The sequence below is a fragment of the Suricata suricatta genome, chromosome 3 (genome assembly GCF_006229205.1).
Source record: "Suricata suricatta isolate VVHF042 chromosome 3, meerkat_22Aug2017_6uvM2_HiC, whole genome shotgun sequence".
NCBI lineage: Eukaryota > Metazoa > Chordata > Mammalia > Carnivora > Herpestidae > Suricata > Suricata suricatta.
In genome coordinates, this window is record NC_043702.1 from 46213653 (window position 1) to 46237788 (window position 24136).

The window sequence follows — 24136 nt, forward strand, 5'->3', positions numbered from 1 at the left end:
GATAGATGTGGGATAGAATGTGCTTACTCCACCTTACTTTGAATTGGATTGGGTACAACTTGAAATGTAGCTTTACCATGGAAAAAGCCCTAGTGATGGGAAGGGCAAAGGCCAAAAAAGGGTCCAGGTTAGTCAGGGTTTCAGACTGACACATGGAATAGACTGTAATGAGGTCACCAGTCTACAGATTCTGTCTCCCTGTTATTTCCGTATGATTTTACTTGGAAAATAATGGCCTAAGTGAAGCCTGAGGTTGTCAGATAGATGTTTATATTTATAAATGAGGATTGGGTTGAATAAGAAACTATCCCAGCATCTTCAGGGTTTGGCATTAGTATGATGAAAATGACTCTGATGATAAGGGAACTGGAGAATTGATGGATTACATGTGCATGGTGTTGGGGAAACTCAGATCTGAGGTTAAATTGAGCCCAGAAACAAAGTGATAAAAGCAGAAGACGATCTGTAGCTTCAGCCCACATGGAAAGTTTTAAAAAGAATTAAGGAAGAGGAAAAATTTCCCTGAGCTCATAGTGGAGAGTAGCTGAGCCTCAGAAAGCTGCCTTTAAACAACCAGTCCTTAGGAATACAGAAAAATAGATGGAATCAGCACTCAACTCCTGCAAGCCAGTCTTCTCTATTTCTGAAAGTTTCTATTCCCTCACTGCCTCCAAGTTCCTCACTTGGGCCTACCTGCCTTAGACAGGGCCAAGTGATTCCCTGTAGGGTTTTCCCCAGAGTCTGTAGTAACAGTGTTAAGGAGTGGAACTCAATTTAGGTGCTAGGGAGGAGCAGTAGGTTATTCTGTGCACTTAAGCAAGGAATAACTTAACTGTAAAGTGAGAATTTTGATTCAGGGATTTCTCCAGTTCTGTGGATAGTTCTTAGCCAGAGGGAAAGATCTGAGCAGGAAGAAATTCTAAATAGGGGTATGGCTCCTGATGTTTCTCAAACTGTACCACACCAAACCCTGATTTGACCTTGAAAACTGGGCTATATTCATTTGGACCCAATGTATGCTAATTAGAATTTATTGAAAAAATATTTACCTTCACACTGTTTGAATTCTCTGGCTGTTGCTCCTGAGAGTTTCCTGTTGGAAGAAGGAAAAGGAAAAGGAAAAATTGTCTTTTTTTTTCTTTTTTTAGGCATGAATAGTATTGAGACAAAACTAGTCTTAATATTTTTTCACCAGAAAGTTCTAAAATTTAGTTAGGTAGAAGAAATCATTATTACTTTCACTGTATAGACATTGGGACGAAAACTGAAATAGGTAAGGTCCCTAGAGTTTTGGGGCATGTCCTAGACTGTCTGATAGGAATTATGAGATGAAATATGATTTGGTAGCAGAGGCCGACTCTGTTACTTAGTAGCCACATATTTGTCCATAGCTACTGAGTCTCTGTAGGCCTATTTATTTACATATAAAATAAGAGATTACCTTATAGATGGTTCCTAGGGGCCTTCCAGCTCGAACACTCTTTGATTCTACATAGCTAGTTAAAAGCAGATTATTGGAATAGAAAGGAAGATGCTGGTCTCATGAAATACTTTGAGTAAGAACCAGGAGAATTTTGAGGCAATACCAAGAGGAAATCTGGAGGAGTTGCTACAGAATCAAAAGTTGCCTAATTCCAGGGAAAGTTAGTATACCTATAAAACAAATTTAACCCAAGGAGTTAGAAAAGTTTCAGGGCGCCTGGGTGGCTCAGTTGGTTAAGTGTCTGACTTCGGCTCAGGTCATGATCTCATGGTTTGTGAGTTTGAGTCCTGCCTCAGGCTCTGTGCTGACAGCTCGGAGCCTGGAGCCTGCTTTGGATTCTGTGTCTCTCCACTCTCTTGAAAATAAATAAACATAAAAAGAGAGAGAGAGAGAAATTATTAGAAAAGTTTTACGAAAACCCACCCCTAAGTTTGAGTTTTAGCTTCACTTCTTAGAGTGAAGAACATTGGCAAATTGAATCTAACTTATTTTACTGTTGCATTATGTAGAAAGTGAATGAGATTCTTCCCTGCCTATCTCACAACAGGACTCAGTGAGATATCTTATATATAAGATTGTACATTCTGTAGACATGTAATCACCAAAGGCTGATACAAGTGGTCAGTCTCTGAATTATCCTTTGGACAAATGTAGGTTTTTGGGGGAAAAGTAATAGTAAAACTTCCAGTAACTCAAATTTGACAGGGATTGATTATTACACTTGACAATATTGGTAAAATTTTATTGTTGATTGATCATCTTCCTAAAAGTACCTGGCTCTATAATGCACACAGGTGAGCTGACTTTTGCTTTTAAATAACTGGGGGTATTGGGTTTACTTCTAGGTCAACCATTCCAAATATAGGTTTTAAGTTTCTAGGTTAAAGAGCTGTCAACTTCCCAGGATATACCAGGAGTTTGTTTTCATGAAAAGTCATAGAAAAATTCCTGATAGTTGAGGATCTCAGATATTCAGAGTTAATTTATTTTATTGTATATCTATATGAAACACATAATATAAATTTCCAGCTCTGACCTCTCCATTAAACTCCATCTTAAAAATCCTGCTTCTTATGTGACACCTCAACTTGAATATTTAATGAGTCAATCAATCTCAACATAACCAACATTGAATTCTTGTGCCTGATTTCATTAGTTGTTCTCATTGTCTCTCTTATTTTTTTAAATGGCCCTTCTATTATGTCCCTATTTAATTTTCTTGGGAATACAACTGTGGGAGCTTAAGTTCTAGAAGGAGAGAGTGAAAAAACAATTAACAGTCTGTCAGATAGTTATAAGTGCCAGTGAGAAAAATCAGCAAAGAAGTGGACTAGTTAGTGCCATGGTGAGAATGAGGGTACAATTTCAGAGTATGGTCAAAGAAGACCTTACTTAGAAGGTGAAACTTGAGCAAAGACCTGAAGGTGAGGGGTGAGCAAGGAAGATGTAGGGAGAAGAGCACTACACAAGGATCAGCAAGAGCAAAGATCTGAATGTCTGGATTGTTTAAGGTTAAGGAGGCTGGAACAGAGAGCTGCAAAGAGAAACAGAGGAAGAAGCTAGAGAAGTAAAAGGGGGTGGAGTAATGTCCAGATGATGTAGGGTTTTGCAAGCCATTGTGATGTCTTTGGCTTTTGTCCCAGATGAGATGGGAAATACCTGTAATTATATTCTTTATGTCCTTACCCTTTGATGCCCGCCCCAAGTATAAATTCTATGAGATTAAGGACTTTGTCAGTTTTGTTCACCCATAGGATCCTAGAGCACATAGGAGGTGCTCAGGAAATATTTGAATGAATGAATAAATAAAAGATTGAATTTGGCAGCTGTAATATTGTGGAATTAAGAATTAAGCACGATCACTGCAAAGTAATTGGGAAAAAGAAACCCACAGTGCATTTATAGTGAGGAGATTTAGGATCCAGAATTGACTCTGCCTTTAACTCAAAATAGCCTTGGCAAAATTGCTTCCTCACCCTGAGCTTGAGTTTCATCATGTAAACATGAAGGGGAGTTATACTGAATGATTTCTGTCTGATTCTAGACACTTATGATTACATAATACAGGTGTGATTAGTAATTATTATGACATCTTCTGACTACAGTGTGTTTATGGAATTCTGGCATATTTATTGCTGTTTTATGAACCATCTTAATGAAAATAATTTCACTTCAAAGATGGGAAAATGTGTTTTTAAAGTAACTCCTTGAGTGGGTTTTGTGTTTGAAATAGCTAGGGTAAACCTGTGGTTTAAGTTTTTTTTTTAAGTTTATTTATTTTGAGATAGAGAGAGAACACAAGCAGAGGAGGGGCAGAGAGAGAGAGAGAGAGAGAGAGAGAGAGAGAGAGAGAGAGAGAGAATCCCAAGCAGCTTCCTTGCTGTCAGTGCAGAACCTGACATAGCTTGTTCTCAAGAACTGTGAGATCATAAGCTAAGCTGAAATTAAGTGTCAGATGATTAACCAACTGAGCCATCCAGGTGCCCCACTGTGGTTTGAATTTTAAGGCCACTTTATAGTAAACATGACACTCTACCTCTTGTACATATGATCACTCTTAGAACCACATTGATCCTCTGAGGTTTCACCAAAAATTTCTCACAAATATTCTAAGGAGTAGGTATCACTCCTTAGAGTGAAATAAAAATAGAAATTTCTTTTCAAAGCAAAGTCCATACTAATCAGATATTAATGTGAACAAAAACATTTAGCTCTAAAATTTTTATACATTATGGTAGGACTAACTACAAAGGAAGGGTAAGAAATCATTAAATGCTAATATAGTGGGTTCTGGCTCAAGTAAAAACTATTATGTCATGTATCCTTATTTTATAAATATTTTTCAAAGGAGCATGGTAACTGTGAATTCATAATATCATACCATTTTCTTGATCAAAATCATTAATAAAATCTTAATAGCAATTCAGAAAAGGCAAACCAGTTGGTTCATTTCAACACCTGAGTGATGTAGCAATGGATTATTTTTCTCCAAAATAGGTAAATTTGCAGGAAAAAAGATCAATCTCAGGTTTGGTAACTAAAAAATCCATCAAAGGAGTAAACAAGGCAGTAAACAAACAATAAGCAATAAGTAAAAGGTTTATCAAATCAGTAAAACAGTCTTCTTTTGAATGCATTCTCATTTAAGAAAAATAATAAATCCAACCTTCTAATATATTGGCACTTGTATCTGCAGAAAAATCTTCAATCTCACTAAAACAAAAGAAAAAGAACATTTAATCCTCCGTGTATTTAATGAAGAAATTACTCGGTAAGCAAAAGAACAATCTGTCAGTTATTCTTCATATGGAAGTAAACCTGGAGTAATTTATCACCAAATTTCCAAATCAGATGAAAAAGATTTATAAATTAACTTCATTTCAACTTTTAAAATTTTGGTTAAATACATGTAACATAAAATTTTGTACCATAACCATTTTTAAGTGTACAGTTCTATGCTTAAGTACATTCATATTGTTGTGCAACCATTGCCACCATCTATTTTCCAGAACATTTTTATCTTCCCCAAAACTGACACTCTTGTATCCATTAAATATTTAACACTGCATATTAATATATGCAGCTCATATAAATGGAATCATATAATATTAGTCCTTTTGTGACTGACTTATGTCACTTAGCATAATGCTTTCAAGGTTCATATATGTAGCATGTACCAAATTTCATTTTTAAGGCTTACTTACATTCTATTGAATGTATAAACCACATTTTGCCTAACCACTTATTTGTCAGTGACTCCTGAGTTGCTTCCATGATTTGGCTGTTGTTAATAATGCTGCTTATGAATACGAGTGTACCAATATCTAAGTCACTGTTTTTAATTGTTTTGGGTACATATCCTGACAATAGCTATCTTAATTGGTGTGAAATAGCACCTTACTGTGGTTTTTGTTTTCATTTCCTTCCTTCCCCATGTGATAAGCATCTAGTCACCTACTTCAATCACTGTTATTAAAGATTATGCATGAGTTTTCTACCAATCTATGTTCTGGAAAATTTTTACATACCAAAGAATTTGTCATCTGAAATCACTGTCTAAGGCAATTGCCACTCCTGTTTTGTACCCCATACATTTTTTCAATAAATAAAGCTGACTCTCAGGTCAGTGCAGAGATGCCTGCCTGGTGATCAGAAAGAAGCCGAGGCTCTCTTTCTCCCTTTCATCGACACTGTCCATCCTTCAGGGAGCCCTGGGCCTGCTGGACCGGCAAGTATTTTTGCTAGTTATAGAGTTCTCATTTGATATTTTTTCTTTCAGACTTTTATATATGTCATTCACTGCCTTCCTGCTTCCAAGCTTTCTTCTAAAAATTTCCCTGAGTGTTCTGTGGGGATTTCTTGTAGACAATGACAAGTCATTTCTCTCTTGATGCTTTCAAGATTCCCTTGAAATCTTGATTTGGGAATCATGGAATTAAGATTCCCAGAGATCTTTGGCTCTTGACACTTTGATTTCACAATGTCTTGGTTTGGCCTCTGTATATTAATGCTACTTGGAATTTATTAAGCTTATTATATTTGAATACTTACCACATTTTGCAAATATGGGGAGGTTTTAATGATCATCCCTTCAAATAATCACCCTGTCCCTTTCTCTCTTTCTTCTGGAAGTCCTATGATACATATATTGATATGTTTGATGGTATCCCATAAGTTCTTCAAATTCTGTTCACTTTTAGTCTCTCTTCTTTTTGCTTTCCAGATTCCATAATTTCAAATGACTTGTGTTCATGTTCTCTTCAGCCTGAGTCTGCTCTTAAATCCAGCTAGTGAATTTTCAATTCAGTCATATTTTTCAGCTCCAGAATTTCTCTTTGGTTCTTTTCTATATATTTCTTTTTTTATTCTCATATTGCTCATATACTTCCCCCTAATTTTCTTTAGTCTTTTGTGTTTTTCCTATACTTTAAGTAATGCTAGTTTGGAGAACTCATAAAATTTGGTTCCTCTTACTCTCAAAGGCAAATATTACCTCCCCATTTGTGGGCTTCCCCATTTGAAAGTCTGTTTTCTGCCCTTCTCTGTGCCACCAGTTCCCTCCCTATCACAGAAGGCCATGGTCTGTTTTGATTGCACACCATGTTTTCATCTGTTCTTCCTTCTTTGATGTGGCCTCTTCCTTGCATTTAGTTGTGGAGTTTCTTATACCAATCTTCAGGTCATTTTCTGGGTTAAGTATGGCTGGCATGGATGTTATCTAGTTGTATCCATGGAATAATGGATACAACTGTCATCTTCTCAGCTGAACTTCAAGGACTCCCTCTGTCTGATCTGCTTTTAAACATTTTATTTCCAAGAATGCATGCTTTCCATCATGCTTATTCTCAGGGCCTTGAATATTCATTATATCCCCCTACCTGTAATCTCTTGCTCTCAGGTGCATTGCAGTCCCCTGTGATTTTCTTGCACTGTGGCACTCATCAGCTACCTTCTGTGAGTTCAGGCATAGATCCAAACAGTGCCACTGTCTCAATCTATTTAGGTGAAACAGAAACTTTCCCTCTGACAGCCGACAGGTAGGCCAGAACAAGGCAAACAAGTTCCAGTCTGGTCTTTCCAACCCAAGGGAGGGAACTGGGAATTGAGCCATTTCTTCCCAACTGTGTCTTGTCACGTTGCAGAGAGGATTGGGCAAAGGCAAGGAAAAATCTGTTGAATTTCCTCCTGGTTTGAATATGCCTTTTCCTTGATGAGACATTCACATGGTTGCTGCAGATATTTAACTGGTTGTCAGAGCTCATAGAAAGTTGTTTTATCAGTATGCAGTTTTTTGTTTGTTTTCCTGAGGAAATAAGGGACTGCAGTTTCCTGGTCTGCTGTCTTGCTCTAAATTTACATTTATTTGATGTTGTCTGTGACTCTTTCTTCATCATTAATATAAACAGTAGAGAGGGCCAGTGTATTTTTAAAAAACCATTGTGCAGGAAAAACGGGCAAAGACGGACCAAGAATGGGTATCCCAAAAATAGTGTCAGTGTCAAAAATAAACAACTGTTTCATGGTGTTTGGAAAGAAGCGTAACCGGGCGGGTTTTTCTTCCTACCTATTGCTTCTCCTACAGTTTTATAAACTTAAGAACAATTTTAAACATATTTGAGCTCTTCTAGATATAGTTACTAGATTTCAAATCTACAGTATAGTTTGCTTTCTCTGTCCTCTATAATGGTCACACCCTTCAGACTTTGCCTTATATTTGTCCAAACCTGAACTATCTTTTCAGACAAATGCTCTCTATCCTCAGAGGACTACATCAAACGCTATTGTGTTTTAGAGTTCATCTCTGAATGCTCTACCTTACACTACCCCCTTTCATCTTTGTTATTACAACAGTTCTATACACTGGAACATTTAATTTATGGAGAGTTGAGCAGGAACCTTTTGGCCATTTACTACAGATACCATTGTGCCTACCTCCCAGGTTAAAAAACAAACAAACAAACAAGAAAAAAAACCCAAAATACACCTGAAAATTCTTGATCCAAGATACTGTTATACTAGAAAAAAATGTAGAAACCAGGTAACTAGGAATGAGGGATTAGGCAGAAGGGGGAAGGCATTAGGACATCTCCACAGTGTAAAGCTGTATGTGAGAGGAATATGAAGAAGTGAAGGAAAGTCTAAGACTGAGTACTTGCCCAACCATAGTTTTGCCAGGAGCAACATTCTTTAAGTAAGTAATACTTTCATCTCAGATTTCTATTTTTATATTGCTTAAATTTCACATACCTGGAAGATGAAATAAGATCTTCTTGGTTATATGAAGATGAACTCATAATTCTGTGTATGAAGTGATATGTTGGTTCATTACTAAGATTCCCTTTTACTTTCTGGAAAAGTGAAAAACATTTGTCACATAGGGTTTGACATGTACTTTCTAAACTTATTGGAATATTTTATACTCTACACTATAATGAAAGAAATGTCTAGAGATTACTTAAAAGATGGCTGAACCCCATAATTCTAATTAAAAGTTTCCTTTCCAATATAAGTTTTTTGGGGGTCAATGACTCAGCAAGGATGATCTATTTTATAATATGGGAGTTATAATAGATTTTAAATATAAATTTAAACCTTGTTTGAAGAATATTGTTTTCCATTTATGCACAGTACAAATAATTTAAATCATACCTTACCAAATTCATAAAGGAAAAGAACAGAGGCATAACTCTGGCCTAATCAGATGCTTTTCAGATCAATTATCTTAACATGTACTCTGATCTATTTTTTGGGGAGTCATGAATGATTTCATGGTGATATTTTTTATGAGAATATCATTATTATAGTTTTTCTTAAAATCTCAAAAAAAGCTAATATTGGGATTATTTTCATATAACCCATTTTAAGTTTTGCCAATGTTATGCTACACCATTTCTTTGGCTATCTATAAAGTCAGCATTTCTGAATATGAGGCACAAGAAAACTATTCTCTAGACTGCATTTAGTCATGGTATCACACATACCTTCCCAACAAATAGGTAAGAATTTATGTGAAGATAATTTACTTGTTAAGCTTCTGAATTGAACAGAGTTGTATTTCTTTTCTTTTTCTCTGGTTCATCTCAGCTTTTGTATTTACCCATGAATCATGTCAATTGGATAATCAATAGAACTGTCTCACCAGGAAATCCTAAATCATATAAACTTTACAAAAACATGTTTTAGTACTAATTTTTGGACAGGGCCAATGCCAGTGATCACTAAAATTGAGACTCATTTCAGAGTTATGATACCAGGGACAAGAACTGTAGTCCATGATGATAGTGGAGTTTATGGGCTGATTACAATGGTAATACTTAAAATATTTTGATTAGCCTTTTAATTTAGGGCATGTTGGCTATGTCACTTTTCAGAAAAAAATGTGGCTATGTAGCTTGCCCAAAGGACACATAGATATTAGGGGAGAGTCAGAATTCAAACCCAGACAATTTGAATTTGTATGGATCTTTTTTTTTTTACTTCTATGTTGACCCAATTTCTACTCCTGTCCTACCTGTGTAAGTCTTCTCACACAAAACTTTCAATTTTGGCTATTATTTACCAGCCAAAATACAAAAAGGACTGGGATTTATTAAATAATAGATTTAAATAATTTGCTTGCATTTATTTTCAATGTTTCCATTTTCTGTTCTCCTTGGGCTTCTAACTAATGTAGGTGTTTTTCAATTATCTGTTTTCTGTCAGTTGAGTTTCATGGTTTCACCTTTTAATAATTTCTTTTATACTGTAATTATTACCAGGCTTAGGAAGAGACTGGAACCATATTAGTATTCTTTTCTGTCAAATTAAGATACATTCATGGACAGAATTTCTAAAGATATCTATTCTTTGCATAGATATCTGGTCACTGACAGTTATGTTTCTTACTCACTTCATTCTGTGGCTTTTTTTCCAAAGAGTCTGTTTCAGTCATGGGTGTTGAGCACATGGCAATGTTAAGCTTAGCAGCAGCTCTTTTAACTTTTCTCTCCTTAGGTTCTATTTTATGATTTGAGGTTGCTTCAGTACTTTCAATATTTGCACTGGATGTGGAGTGACAACATTTACTTAAAGAAAAAATTTTTTTCAGGCTGTTTGTGCTTAGTGTTGGCTTGGGAAAAACAACTTTGGTTTCTACTGGCTTCGGGGCTTCTTTTACTTGGTCTTCCAATTGTTCTCTAAAGTATTCTTCTTTTACAACCTCTCTTAAAACAACTTCATCTTCAGACATTGGTCCCTCTTCTATGGCACTTTCTGAAACTTCTTGATCAATATCATGAGCTACTAACCGAATAATAAGATCTTTTTTGGTCTGAACATCTTTTAAAAGCTCTACCTTGGTGATATCAGGTTTTCTTAAATTCTGAAATGAATTTCTGCCAACAGCCTGTAATTGAAGGTACAATGAACATTAAAAACCAATGCTTCAATCACTCTTCCTGTGGTTCTATTGTAATATGGCTATTTTAACATGATTTACAGTTTCAGTTTAAGGAGTATTATCTTCAAATGCCACTACTTGTATAAAGAAGAAACAAATGAAAGTCATAAAAATATTTGTATCTAGCATTTTTCTAAATATTTCAGAGATCATATTAATCTGCCAGAATTTACTCCCAAGTACAGAGGAAGGTCTAACATAGGTTTCCTTCTAGTCTCTTTTTCTTTTTCTTTATTTTCTTTTTCTTTCCCACCTTCCTTTCTTTCCTTCCTTCCCTTCCTTCTTTCCTTCCTTCCTTCCTTCCTTCCTTCCTTCCTTCCTTCCTTCCTTCCTTTATTTCTTTTGCTTAAATTTTATATTTTGTTGCATCATAATTTACTTTTTGTTTTTTCATTGACTTTGAAGGTTTGGGGACAGAATTAGATGCTATAATCCATTTATTCTAAAATTCTACATAGGCAATCATAGAGAACCCAAATGTACATATTTGTAACAAAAAATCAAGATATAGTCTAATGTTGGCTTTTAAAAATGATGAATAACCAAACTTGTGAAGGTCTTTGACTCCTCATCCCTGTTTTTCCACTCCTGATCCTTTGGTTATATTTTCCAAAAGAATCTTCACTACATAACTCTTAATATCTTCCTTACCCTGCCAAGTCAAGTCGATGGGAAACTTTCCATTTTCAATGTTTAAAGACAGATCAAAGAAAAGACAACTATAATTAAATAATGCAATTTCTCTAATCTCTGTAGCCTTTGATGATGCCACAAAACCTCCAAACTGACTTAGTAATCTTAGACCTCAACATCTCTTTGTAACACTGTGATCCAGGTTTTCAGATAATGGTGCCCTAAAAGAATATCTTCTGTGGAAACAAAATATAGAAATACCTTTTCCAAGAAGTTAAAACACAATAAATTTTAATATGCTGTATTAGTAGAGGCAAATAGTGGTTTAGAAAATCAAAAAATTATTCCATATGGCTTTGGAATTTATTATATATAGTTTTTATATGTATATGCCTAGTGTGTTGGGAATTTTTAGTAATCAAAACAGAAAACAAAGCCCTGACATGGAGCCAACAAATGTCGAGGTATTTGATTTAATCTATTGTTCTTTTGTCTCTTTTCTGTCCCTTTGCTAAAGATAGATAGTATTAGAACCCAGATTGGTGCAAATCATATATCTTGATAAAGTTCTAGGTATCTGCTTTTCAAACAATTTTTTTAATGTTTAATTTATTTTTGATACAGAGAGAGACAGAGCATGAGAGGGGGAGGGGCAGATAGAGAAAAAGACACAGAACCAGAAGCAGGCTCCAGGCTCTGAGCTAGCTGTCAGCACAGAGCCCGATGTGGGGCTCGATCCCAAGAATGTGAGATCTGACCTGAGCTGAAGTGGGAGGCTTAACCCACTGAACCACCCAGGTGCCCTGATATCTGCTTTTTAAAATATGGTTTTTATTTTTAGGATGGCTTTTCTTCCCCTTAAAAGAACAGGGGGTACATTTTTTTTTGGTTTGAATATTCTCTTTCCTGTTTCATGTGATCTATAAATGACTTAAATAAAGAGAGGCATTTACTAAGAGTAAAACTCATGACAGACGATTCTACAGATAATTAAGAAATCTATTTTGAGTAATGTTATTTTACAGTCTGTTCACACAAATTATACTGCAAGGGAGTACTTCTATATAAATGAAGACTACTAAGCAATATGCTAATACAATGAAGAGAACACATATGGAAAAGTAAATCTTAGCACTGGAAAGAACCGTCATCTGATCCAAAAAGTTTAGGCCAAAGGAGATTAATTAGTGCCTCAGCCCATGGTGATCTCCGTATTTGAGTATGAAAATATAAAGCACTAATTAACATATTTACCAATGGTAAGATGTAATTCAGTGCCTTGCAGGATAGTACTGGGAAAATATTCACCTCAAGTTTATGCTCCAGGGTGAATGATTCTATCAAACTTTGCTCATTGTCCAGGTCACAGATTATATCCCTAAGTATATCCAGTCTCCCAGTGAGTGAACACCATCAATGTAAGGGGATTTGACAAAAATCAAAATGTGTATATCAGTGTAACTGTATAGGCCAGACAATCTCTTTGTCCTCAGTGGTATAGTTTCCATGAAACAAAGACATCATTTTGACATTTTAAAGTCCTGATTAATATATTTGAGGCCCAAGTATGGAGCTAATTTAGGGCAGAGCTAGGTCCAGTTTATCAAAATGGCAGCAGTAGGGTAACTGGATCTCAAATATGGACAGAAGAGGAAACTGGGCACTTATGGAGAGTATAGAAAAAATTGAAGAAGGGTAATACAATTAAAATGAAATTATAAGAAACAAGTATAATCTAGCATTTGTAATGTAATGTTTGTTAGTGAATGTTCCTAAAAGTAAAGAGTACCACTGCTATAGAGCCAGAAGTTTGAGGACTTAAAATTTTGAAGGTTTTTGAAACCTCATATATGCTAGTATTCTATTAACTGGCCTTTAAAAACTGTTTTAGGTATCCACAATAAAGAACTATAGGAACTACCAGAGACTGTGTTTCTTCTAAATCTGCAAATGAAGATTATAATTTCAGTCATCCTTATTTTACTGTTAAGGGTATTTCCCTGTATTTCTGTTCTTTAAAAAATGCCAGTTTAAACTGTTTTCCATAGGAAGACTAGCCCAAGACCTTTAGAGTGAGCCACTGAACTGACATGGCAAGTCCCAGTAAATCATGTGACTGTATGAATGAAACTTGCAACCAGTTCTCCTATTGGACATGAAATATCAACAAAAAATGCATTCCCATATACCTGTTGGGGGAAGGAAATCACAGGACAACCACTATTCACTTATGGATTTGCTATTGCTTTTGCACTTACCTCAAAGGGTTTTACATCCAGTCGTCCCTCTTTATTCAATGAGGTACGTCTTCCTTTCCGTGTGTTTTCTATATTAGGGGTGTCTGGTAAGGCATAGCTTCTCCCGCTTATTGATGCTCTTCTCAGTTCTGTTAAGCTATGTCCAGTTTTTCTCAAACACTCCACCTTGAGTTTCTCAAGAGGTTGGGTTTTTACAGAAAGTACTGCTAAATGTTCTGAGATAATTTTTGGATCTATTTTTATTGCTTTATTCCCAATATATGGAACTATTTTAATTGGAAAATTCTCTTCAGTTACATCTTCATATGACTCTTCACCCTCTAACTCAGGGGGTGTATCAATAGTCATATGCTCTTGTGCCTTTTGAATAATTCTATTAACATCTAGATTTCCAGAGAGATTAACATTTGAATACTTTGTGCTAACTGTATCTAATGGAAACTTTGAAATTCCACGAATAATTAAACCAGCCACTTTTTTAGGGAAAACAGTGTTTTTACCTTTTATATCATCATAGAGTTCTTTATGGCTTCCAGAGTATTGTACTACATTACTGTAAACAGAATCAATAATGTCAGAAATCATTTCTATGCTTTCTCGATTTAAAAAGTGTTCAGGATCAGCAACAACAAGATTAATGTTACTTTGGGAAATTTCAGCTGTCACTGATTTTGTCAGTTGAGATGCAATTTTATTTAACTCGGACTTTGATAAATTTTGTGCATCTTTGCTTGAGGCACTTGGTAACCTTACAATTTTAGCCAAGAACAAGGCCAGTGCTTCCTCTAAAAACCTGGCATCTAACATCAACCCTTTTTTGGATGAAGACTTTTCCTGCGACTTAAATTCATCAACAATTGTGACCACTTTTTCCATAATTTTGACAGCTTCCAGAACTAATTCTGAACTTGATGGTTTGTCCTCTACTGGAGGTTGAAATTCAGAATTGGAAATTTCCTTCACCATTAAGAAACCTATTATGTCAGAGAGGACATTGCTCTTACTCATTAAATCATTAAATATAGAAGTGTGTGAGCCAGAGTGCTTTAAAACACTGCTGTAAACAGAATTAACTACCTTTTCAATAGTTTCGTTGTTAGCTAAAGTTACAGTAGACAATTCCTTGGCTGGTGGTACAAGTTTAATCTTACTTTTAGAAATAAATTCTTGTATTGAATTTAGTATTTTTGAACTTAGTTTTTGCATGTCAGTTTCTAGAGATTTGGTTCTTTCCTCATCCACTTTTGGAAACACTGATAAAAGCTTTGATAAAAACTTTACAGCAATTTCTTCTATTATGTTATAAGGCAGTATATGAACATGTGATGGTTGAGGTTGGGGGGCATCAGCAGTTTGGATAACATCTTTAAGAATATTTTCAACAACACTATCAACTTCTGCACACTGAGGTGGAGTTAGCTCTCCAGAAAAATAGTTTTGCAGTTGATTGCCAGCCACTTCTCGCAGAACTAAGTCAACTATGGTTTCTGAAAGAATTCTGCATCCGCTGGCTACACAGTTTTGTATTATCTCTTGTGATCCAAACTGTGATAAGAGATTATTATAAATAGAATGAATCACTAATTGAATAATTTCATCATCATTGGGATGTAAGGATTTGACATATTGTATAGTTATATCTTTATAATTGGAGAGTGCTGTTGTAACTGTACTTAATAACTTCATTTGAAGGAAATCCAATTCTGTGAACCAATTGTACTCAGATGTTTCTACTTCAGTGTTGGATACTGTTAAGAAAATTTTGGATAGAAGAGCAGAAATCACATTTTCCAAAAATTTGTGAGGCAGCATGATGGTATATGGTGATGTTTGACATTCTTTGCTGGCTGTTTGTGCCACTTTTTGGACCTTTTTAACAACATCTTTAAATTCCAGAGGCAAACATGCTGAAGCTGGAACCTCATCACAATATATGAAATTAAGCTGATGTTGAAAAATTTCATTTATCACCGCACTAGTTAGTCTTCTTGCTAAAATTTCCCCATTACTCTTTATATTTTCACAAATGGAATCTTGAGATCCATATTCCTTCAAAATATTGCACACTGAAGAATGAACAACTTTGTTGACCAATGGTTTATCAATTGCTTGTATTTTATCTAAGAAAGATATCTTATTTAATGAGGGTTTTCTAGTCATTTTATGCATATGTGGCATTTTATCCACAGTTATTTTCTTAATGTTGGATGCTGTTTCATCTGTAGTTGATTCTTTATGCTGAAGCGGTGTTTTAGGAACTGATGACATTTTATCTACAGGTGGAAAAAACTGATTTCCCTTATGTGGCCTAAATACCTTGATTTGAGCATCTGAAAATTCCTTTAACAGTGAGTACATAAGTTTGACAGCTGTTTCATAAAGTTCAGCTTGATTTTCATCATCCCTTACATTTTGACGTCTATCACATGTTTGTGTTTCTGATGAGGAAGAAAAGATCAATTTGTTAACCATATCAGTGATAACATCTTCTAAAAATTTAGCAGGAACAATTCCAGGCTTAGGTTTTGATGGGTTTTGAGGACTGCCTGATTTACTGGGTTCATTTTTAATCTCCTTACTTTTTACTTTTTCTGTTTTCTTCCCTGTCTCTCTCTCTCTTTCTTCCTCTCTCTCTCCCTCTTTCTCAATTTCTTTCTTTCTCTCTTTCTCTTTGACAGAGAGATTTTTGTTACTTGAAAGGGATGGATCCTTTGTTGAAACAGACTGTGTAAAATCTTGATCAATTTCTTGAATTACAAGCAATGTTGTATCATTTGGGAGACTCTGGGGTTTTTTTGAATCATCTGCTGATTCTGGAGAATTGTGCTCTTCTAAGATATTTTCATAAATGTTTTCAGTGACATTTTGAACATACTCATAATTTGAGTATTGTTCCTCAGTTATATCTGTTTGAGATGGAGAGTCTTTTGCATCCTCATTATTTGGCTTTTGATTAATTGTTTTCAAAGTATTCTCTGTTGTGGTCTCTGTATTTCTTGCTTCGGATGCCAATGATAACCGATCATCTTTTTTATGTGTATTTTCTCTTGTTTTGTCAATCTTCTTTTCAATGTCTATTTCAAAATTTGGTCCAAGTATTTCCTCCTCATATTCTGTATAATCAGTAATTACTGGAAATTGTATGTTTATATTATTATATTGTCTCTTCTTGTATTTTGAAACTGGTATGTTTTTCTTCTCAATATTATTTTTTAGAGTTACTGTCAATTCTGGCTCCTGAATATCTTTACTTTTCACAGTGGTAGTTGGAAAAGTAACTTTTGATAAATTCTTATATTTTTTAATTGAAGTTTCCATTTTATTTTCTGTCTCTTTCTTCTTGTTTGCCACCCTTGCAGCTGACCCCGATAACAGGTTAACCATGTCACTTTTCATAAATCTAGTTGCAGGGGAAACTATTGGATCTTGGATGTCACCTTTTCTCATTGAGGTCTCTTCAGTATTGAAACCTTTCTTTCGACTTACTGCACCTCTTTCTATTTCCAAAGTGTTCAGCACATTTTTCTGGTCTGTGGTGGCAGAAGTGTGTTTATATGATTGTTTTGGTAAAGCAAGTTCATTCCCTTTTGAGCATTTCTTTATCTGTTTAGAGGTTTGCTGTGGTAGATGCTGAACCCTTTGGGTGATGTTATCTGGATTTAGAAATGAAAAGAAGATGGAAGACCAGTCTCCTGAAAAAAGTGGTTGAATTTTGAAAGTAGAGATTGCCTTCTGAGCTAAAGCAGCAATCATTTCTATTACAATGTTACTTTTACCATCCTTCTGAATAGCATTAGATCCATAGTTTCCTATGAACTGATCATACACAAAATTGGATATTTTGTCAACTGTTTCTTTATCAATTGGTGGAAAGGAAAATATTTCCTCAGCATTTGGTAGAACTTTAATCTCACTTTTCTTAAATTCTCCTATCAGAGAGTTTGCAAATTTTATAGCTAAGCCCACAAGGTCTGGCTCTACCATTTCTTTTTTCTTAGAATCTTCAATAATACTTGGAAAAGAATAAAATTTATGAACAAGCTCAACGATTACATCTTCTAAAAATGTAGCTGAATAAAGAGCAGGCTGTGTCTTTTCTTTACCAGGTTTACTAAGCACAGACATATGTTTATAATCAGATAAGTCACTGGAAGATGATTCTTCACCATGTAAAAATGGCTGCAGATGATGATCCACAATTTCTTTCATGATGAACCCAGCTATTTTACTGAGAAATGAGCCTCCTTTTTTGTCTGTACCTTTCTGTACTTCAGACTTAAATTCAGATTTCTTCAAAATATTATTACATATCGAGTCAACCAAATTCTCAATCACTTCTAATTGCATACTTTCTGCATTCTCCTCTGCTGTGGCAAGGCGGATCTCATGTTCAGAAATTTCTTTGATAATTTCATCCGTCAGTTTTGAAGTTGCATCTACAAACTCACAATCAGATGTAACTTCTTCCTCTTTAAGATCACTTTCAGTGTCAGTTGAAGGGAAGATATGCATTAGCAGCTTGTAAATCAGATCTTCCAAAAGAGTACGAGGCAGCACAGTAATACATGATGGCAAGGTGTGGCGATCCTTTGTGATGACATTGAGCACATTTCTGATGATACTATCGGCTTGAAGGGAAGAACAGGAAGAAGACACTAATTCTCCTGAAACTAATAACTGTACCTGATAATCATAAATTTCCTCCAATAGCAAATGATATATTTTTCTTCCAAAACAAACAGTGTCACTTTGTATAGCCCTGTATACTTGAATCAGAGATTTATTTTCATCTAAAATTTTTTCATAAATTAGGTTGACTGTATTTTTAACAATTTCTTTATAGCCTTCTGGAAAACACATATCATCATCAAAGTTACCTGCAACTAGAATCTCTGATGTGGTAAACTCCAGAACAATTGAATTTACTAATGTTGTAACAATACGAGTAATTTTGGCTTTTGCTGTATTTGGGTTTTCAGCAACCAAGAAATTGTGTGAGAATGCATAAAGTAGTTTACATAAAAGCTCAGAAATTACCTCCTCCAAAAACACAGCCGAGTTCACAATGAAAGACAATTCTCTTTCTTTAGGATCTATTGCTTTCTGTTTATATGTTTGATCAACTGCAGCTGAAACAAGAGTTTTATCTCCAGATAAAAATGACTGAAGATGGCGGTTAAAGATTTCTTTTATTATAAAACTTGCTATTTTTGAAACAGGTATGTTACTTATACCTTTTTTATCTCTTTTAAGAGACTGATATAGATTTGAATGTGAAAGATCAGCATAAATGGAATCAACCATAGACTGGATATCTTTTTCTGAAATCGTACTTTGTTTTTCATTCCCATGTTTAATAATGCATATTGCATGTTTTGAAATTATTGACATAATTTCATTTATCAGTTTTATGACTGTACCACTTAAGTCTGATTGAGAGGTATCTGGGTGTTCTGTCCTGGAGGCCAGTGTAGTCACCTGAGATATAAGCTGAGTGACAATTTTTTCCAAATGAGTATGCGATAACATGGTAGTGTACATTGATGATGCCTGCCTTTGACATCTTGATTTGGTAACATTACACTGAACTCTTTTTATCAGAACATTAGTATTGAGTTTGGAGTGTGACTTAAAAGGAAGCTTTCTTATGAGGTTTGGATGAATTTGGAAATCAAAAGTTTCAGCAAGGATAATTTTAGTTATCCTTGCAGCCAATGTTTTTGTGTCCTTTAGAAAATTTTCAGCATGCATGATTTCCATTTCATATTCTTGCAGAAGTTTGCTGTATATTGTGTCAATAATGTTCTTGACTACATCTCTCTCTACTGGAGGCAAACACAATTGTTCCTCAGCATTCTCCAGAATGCTAACTTCAGCTATTGAGAATTCCTCTGCTATCAAATGAATGAGTTTTTCAGCTTTATCAAACAGTTCATTTTCTGAATCTCTTACTGATTTTGTTTGTACAATGCCTAACACCCTGTGGAATATTTTGCTTAAAACCCCAGAGACTACATCTTCCAAGAAAGTTGAGGAATAAACACTGGCATAAAACCACTGTTTTCTCTCATCATCAAAATATGTATATGATGAAGAAGGTAATAACTTTCCATCCACAAATGGCTGAAGATGATGTTGACAGATATGTTTAATGATAAAACCTGCTATTCTATCGATAAGAACATCATTACTGCTTGTGATATTTTGCTCAATTAATTCTTGAGACTCAGAGTTTTGTGATATATTTTTGAATACTGAGTCAACAAGATGCTGAACATCATCTTCTGAATAAACAAACTTAGTTTCTTCTTCATTTTTTGAAAATCGAATTTCATGTTGGGAAATTTTCATCCTAATATCACTAATTATCTTTGAAGCAATTTCATTGAAATTCATTCTTGATCTGTCTTTTGGAGTTTCTCTGTCTGGAACAATGCTAGATGCAGAAGGAAAGATTCTAGATAACAGTGCCCTTATCATGTCTTCCAAAAATGTGTATGGCACTAAGGTGTTATATGGAGATACATTCTGATATGAATTGTTAGATTTACTGATGTCACTAAGAATGTCTTGAACAATATTTTCAGCCATTGAAACAGAAGAGGAAGATGATGACACATCCCCAGAAAATAAGGGATGAAGAAGGTAATCTGAAATAGCTGCTACAATTAAATTGGTAATATTTTCCACAAAAATATCACTGTCTTCAGACTCTTTATCAATCTCAGGGTCTAGCCCATGCTGTTTTAAAACATTTCTATAAATCGAGGTAACAAGTGCATCCGCAATATCTGTATCTGCAGAGGTGTAAGACTGTTCTTTGTCATCATATAGAATGTGAATTTTAGCTTTGTTAAAATGGCTGTTTATTGAGTTTATTACTTTTTGGGTCATAGTTTCTAGTTCAATTTCAGTGTTATGCTTTGGACTGAAAATCTTTGATAAAAGTCTGGCAACAATTGCCCCTACAAATGTATCAGGATAAATACCTGAGGGTGATGGCATGTGGTGTCTGTGTGACTCTATGACTTCATCGAGAACCTGTTTAACCATATTTGATATTGCATCCAATGGAGTATTTGGACGAGGTAAACCTTCTCCACACAAAAATGGTTGAAGATGATTTTCAATAATCTCTTGGATAATAAAACTGGCTATTCGGTCAATCATAATCGGGCTTTGGCTGACAATACTTTTCTGTATTGAAACAAGAGAATCAGACATTTGCACAATATTATGATAAACAGTATCCACCATCTTCTGGAGGTTTCTTCCGACAAATAGATATTTATTATCATATATAGTGAACCAAATTTTATGTTTTGAAATGGCTGATATAACCTTATTCATTATACAGGTAGACATTTCAGTGAAGTCTGAACCCATGAAATATTTGTTTCCCAAAGGGGAAGCTTTGTTGGGTGAAGGTATCAGTTGAGATAAAAGTCTTCTGATTATGTCTTCTAAAAATGAGTGTGGCAACATGGTGCTATAGCCTGCTGAAGACCTGGGCTGGGAAGTAAATTTTCTCAAGTTATTCTGAAGTTTCTGCAATATAATTTCAGCTTGGAGAGGGCAATATGAATTTGGTATGAGCTTTGCTCTGAAGCAAGATGGGAGTTGGTAGTCTAAAGTCTCTAACAATATGCTGTTAGTTATTTGTTCTGCCATCGATGTATTGTCATATGCCAGATTATCATCACAAGTCACTTTATATTTATATTGCTGTAAAACATCATAATAAACTGAGTCAACAAGTCTATTAATAGTTTCCTTATGGACTGGTGGAAAACATAGCCTTTCTTCAACATTCCGTAAAACAGTGACTTGTGCATTATTAAACTCATTTACTACATTGTTGACAAATAATGTATTCATCTCATTGAGCCGGCCCTCAGTGATGTTTTCATTTTTTCCCCACAGTGAAGTAGAGAGATTAAAAAACAGTTCTGAGATTATATCCTCCAAAAATGTGGCTGAATACACACTGGTATTTATATCTCCTGGATATAGCTTATTATGGGTGGGCATTGCATCCATATCCTTTGTTCCCTGTCTGTTGAGAGTTGACACAAAAGTGGAATTTACTGAACATTTCTTGCCAAATGGTGATTGCTTTTTAGGACTAACCCCACTGAGATTATTCAGGGATCCTGTCAAAGCATTACCATCAGAACTCATACATCCTAAAAAGGTTTTATCTTGTCCTAATTTTGTTAATTCTGGCCTTTGTACATTTATGAAACTAGACTGTATTTCTCTTCCCACATACTTCAAATGCTTGTTTGCAAAAGGTGGGCTTTGGGGCAGTTGTGTACTGTGACATAGTTTGTCCATCAATGATTTAACCAAGCTGTGGGAAATAATAGTAAGCATAGAGTCTGATGATAATGAATCTTGATCCATTTCTGCCAGATTTTCCAAAAAGTCTGACATACAATCTCCTTGAAATTGTTCACAGTCCATTACTCCCTTACAATAATCAAATTCTTCATCTTGTATACTTTGAAGTATTTTTAAAAGTTTATATTCTTCTGCTGGTATTTCATCAGAAAAAGGGCTATTATCAAGAAAAACAGTGCTTGTGCATTTTTCCAAAAGTGTTCTAATAAGTTTCTCACACACAACATTGAGAAGAAAAACTGATTTGGGGGTGAGGCCAAAGTTATTTCCAAGTATGCTATTACTTTGCTGATCATTTGAGGATAAGAACAATGTTCCTGCCTTTTTATCAGAATTCATAGCCTCACCTGCATATTCATCTGGTAAAAATAAATCTAAAACAATATTAAAAACTTTATTGACCACTTCTTTGGATTCACTAGTTTTTACACTACCAACCAGACTGTCTAACTTACATGCCAGATGGTTTAATTTATTTTTTTGGAGGAGATTATCTATTTGGTAAGTAGACGATTTCCAATTTCTGGATCTTTTCGGTCTTTCCTTGGTATTTGTTTCATTGCCAATGGGCACACTATTTCTCCTAAGCATGGACAATGATTTTTTTCTTCCATTGCTTTCAAAGTGATGGTTTATTCCTATTTCTCTGGACATTACATGAATCACTCCTGTTAACAGATCCTGAAAGAGATTATCAAAGTCAGCAGCTACTGCTGGGCAGTAAATGTACTTTGTTTTTAAAGGAAACATTTGCTCTGCAATGTCAGCCTCTATAATGTTACAGTTAAAGAGGATTTCAGTAATGATTTCAGAAATACTTAAAGCAAGTTCCCCAACAGAAATTGACCTACTCTCAAACATATGAGAATCAATGGAAATAACCCTATTAAATGCTGCATTTTGGCTTTCCAATGCTTTCTCTTTTTCTCTGCTATCTTTGGTGTTGCCAGAAATGCTTGAAGTTAAATGGCAAATGATAGACTCAGTGAGGTGTTCACAAAATTGATTAAGTGAAGAATTATTGTGTATACTTCTTAGAGGCTGTTTTGATTCACATTTTTTTCTTGATAATGCAGAAATAATAGACTTCTCCTTACTGGAAACTGGAAAAAAAAATGATTATTTTTAGCATGCATGAAGAAAAATATGTAAAATTAAATATATTGGTAATTATTTACATATAAATTTCACCTATGGAATATCTCATTAAAGAAAAGAAAAACATAGTAAGAAAAGTATTGTGGGGAGCGCCTGGGTGGCTCAGTCAGTTAAGCGTGTGGCTTTGGCGCAGGTCATGACCTCAGGGTTGGTGGGTTCCAGCCCAGCATTGGGCTCTGTGCTGACAGCTAGCTCAGAGCCTGGAGCCTGTTTCAGATTTTGTGTATCACTCTCTCTCTCTGACCCTCCCCTGCTTGTGCCGTCTCTCTCTGACTCTCAAAAATAAATTTAAAAAACAGAAAAACAATTTAAAAAAGATATTGGGTTTTCTTCAGATATTAATTTCCCACCTGCAGAATCTTTTTCCCCCTCACCTGTAGAATCTTAATTTTAGCCTGAAAATTGAGAAAATAATCCTAAAGAATTCAAGTCTCCAAGTGCTGATACCTGTCTTGCTTAAATGGGTAAGGGCTCTAAGAAGCTGCAAATAGGACAGAGAGATGATTTCCAAGTTTAATGTTATAATCTATCATGTCTGCAGTGATCTCTAGAGAGCTCATGTAATTAATTTTTTTTACTGAAAACATTTAATGTTAGGCTATTCATTACTTTTAGGATGTGTTGTAATAATGACTTGATTGAAATGAAAATGTGCTAGAAAGGCTAGGGATAGGTTGCAATGTCAGCAGTACTTTAACCCCTAGATTATAGTTTGTCACAATTCTACTCTTTTTTTTTTTTTTCTATTCAACAGAATATATACTGAAAATCATATACCTACTTGGGATGGTCAACTTCTTGGAAGTGGCATCCAGAAAAACACAGTATATTTCCTCAAAATGTCCTCAAAATGTAAACATTTATTATACCTCTGCATGTAAAATCAGGCAAAACTCTGTGGAGATGGAAGCTTTCAGACTAACTTTGACTGCTAGACAGGATTTGGCCATGTTGAGATGAAGGAAATGAGGAAAAAGAATATTCCAAGAGAAAGAAGGAACAGGAGTAAAATCACTAGAGGCCCTGAACATGTCTTAAAATTGACAATAGATTTGAAAGAAAGGGACAAGTAAATACCAATGGGATGAATTCATGATACTTCTCTCTCTCTCCTCTCTCTCCCTTTCCTCCCCCCTCTCTTTTTCTTTTTTATTTCCTAAATTTAGTTAGGCTATGTTTGGAGAAAGTCTGTTTATGAGCTTGAAATTGCAGACACACAAATATCCATCTTGAAAGAATGCCAGTTTTGGGTGGCTCACTTGG

The 24136-nt window shown here is 35.0% G+C and overlaps 1 protein-coding gene across 1 annotated transcript in view; it reads right to left on the minus strand.

The window, feature by feature from the left end:
* The window catches only part of FSIP2 (fibrous sheath interacting protein 2), a 75287-nt gene that overhangs the window by 5138 nt on the left and 46013 nt on the right, over positions 1–24136 (minus strand). The window contains exons 18-22 of the mRNA XM_029934283.1: positions 13313–22818; positions 9873–10367; positions 8231–8331; positions 4650–4696; positions 1050–1093 (exon numbers count right to left, since the gene is read on the minus strand). Coding sequence (XP_029790143.1) covers positions 1050–1093; positions 4650–4696; positions 8231–8331; positions 9873–10367; positions 13313–22818 — 10193 coding nt within the window. The remainder of the gene's footprint in view (positions 1–1049; positions 1094–4649; positions 4697–8230; positions 8332–9872; positions 10368–13312; positions 22819–24136) is intronic.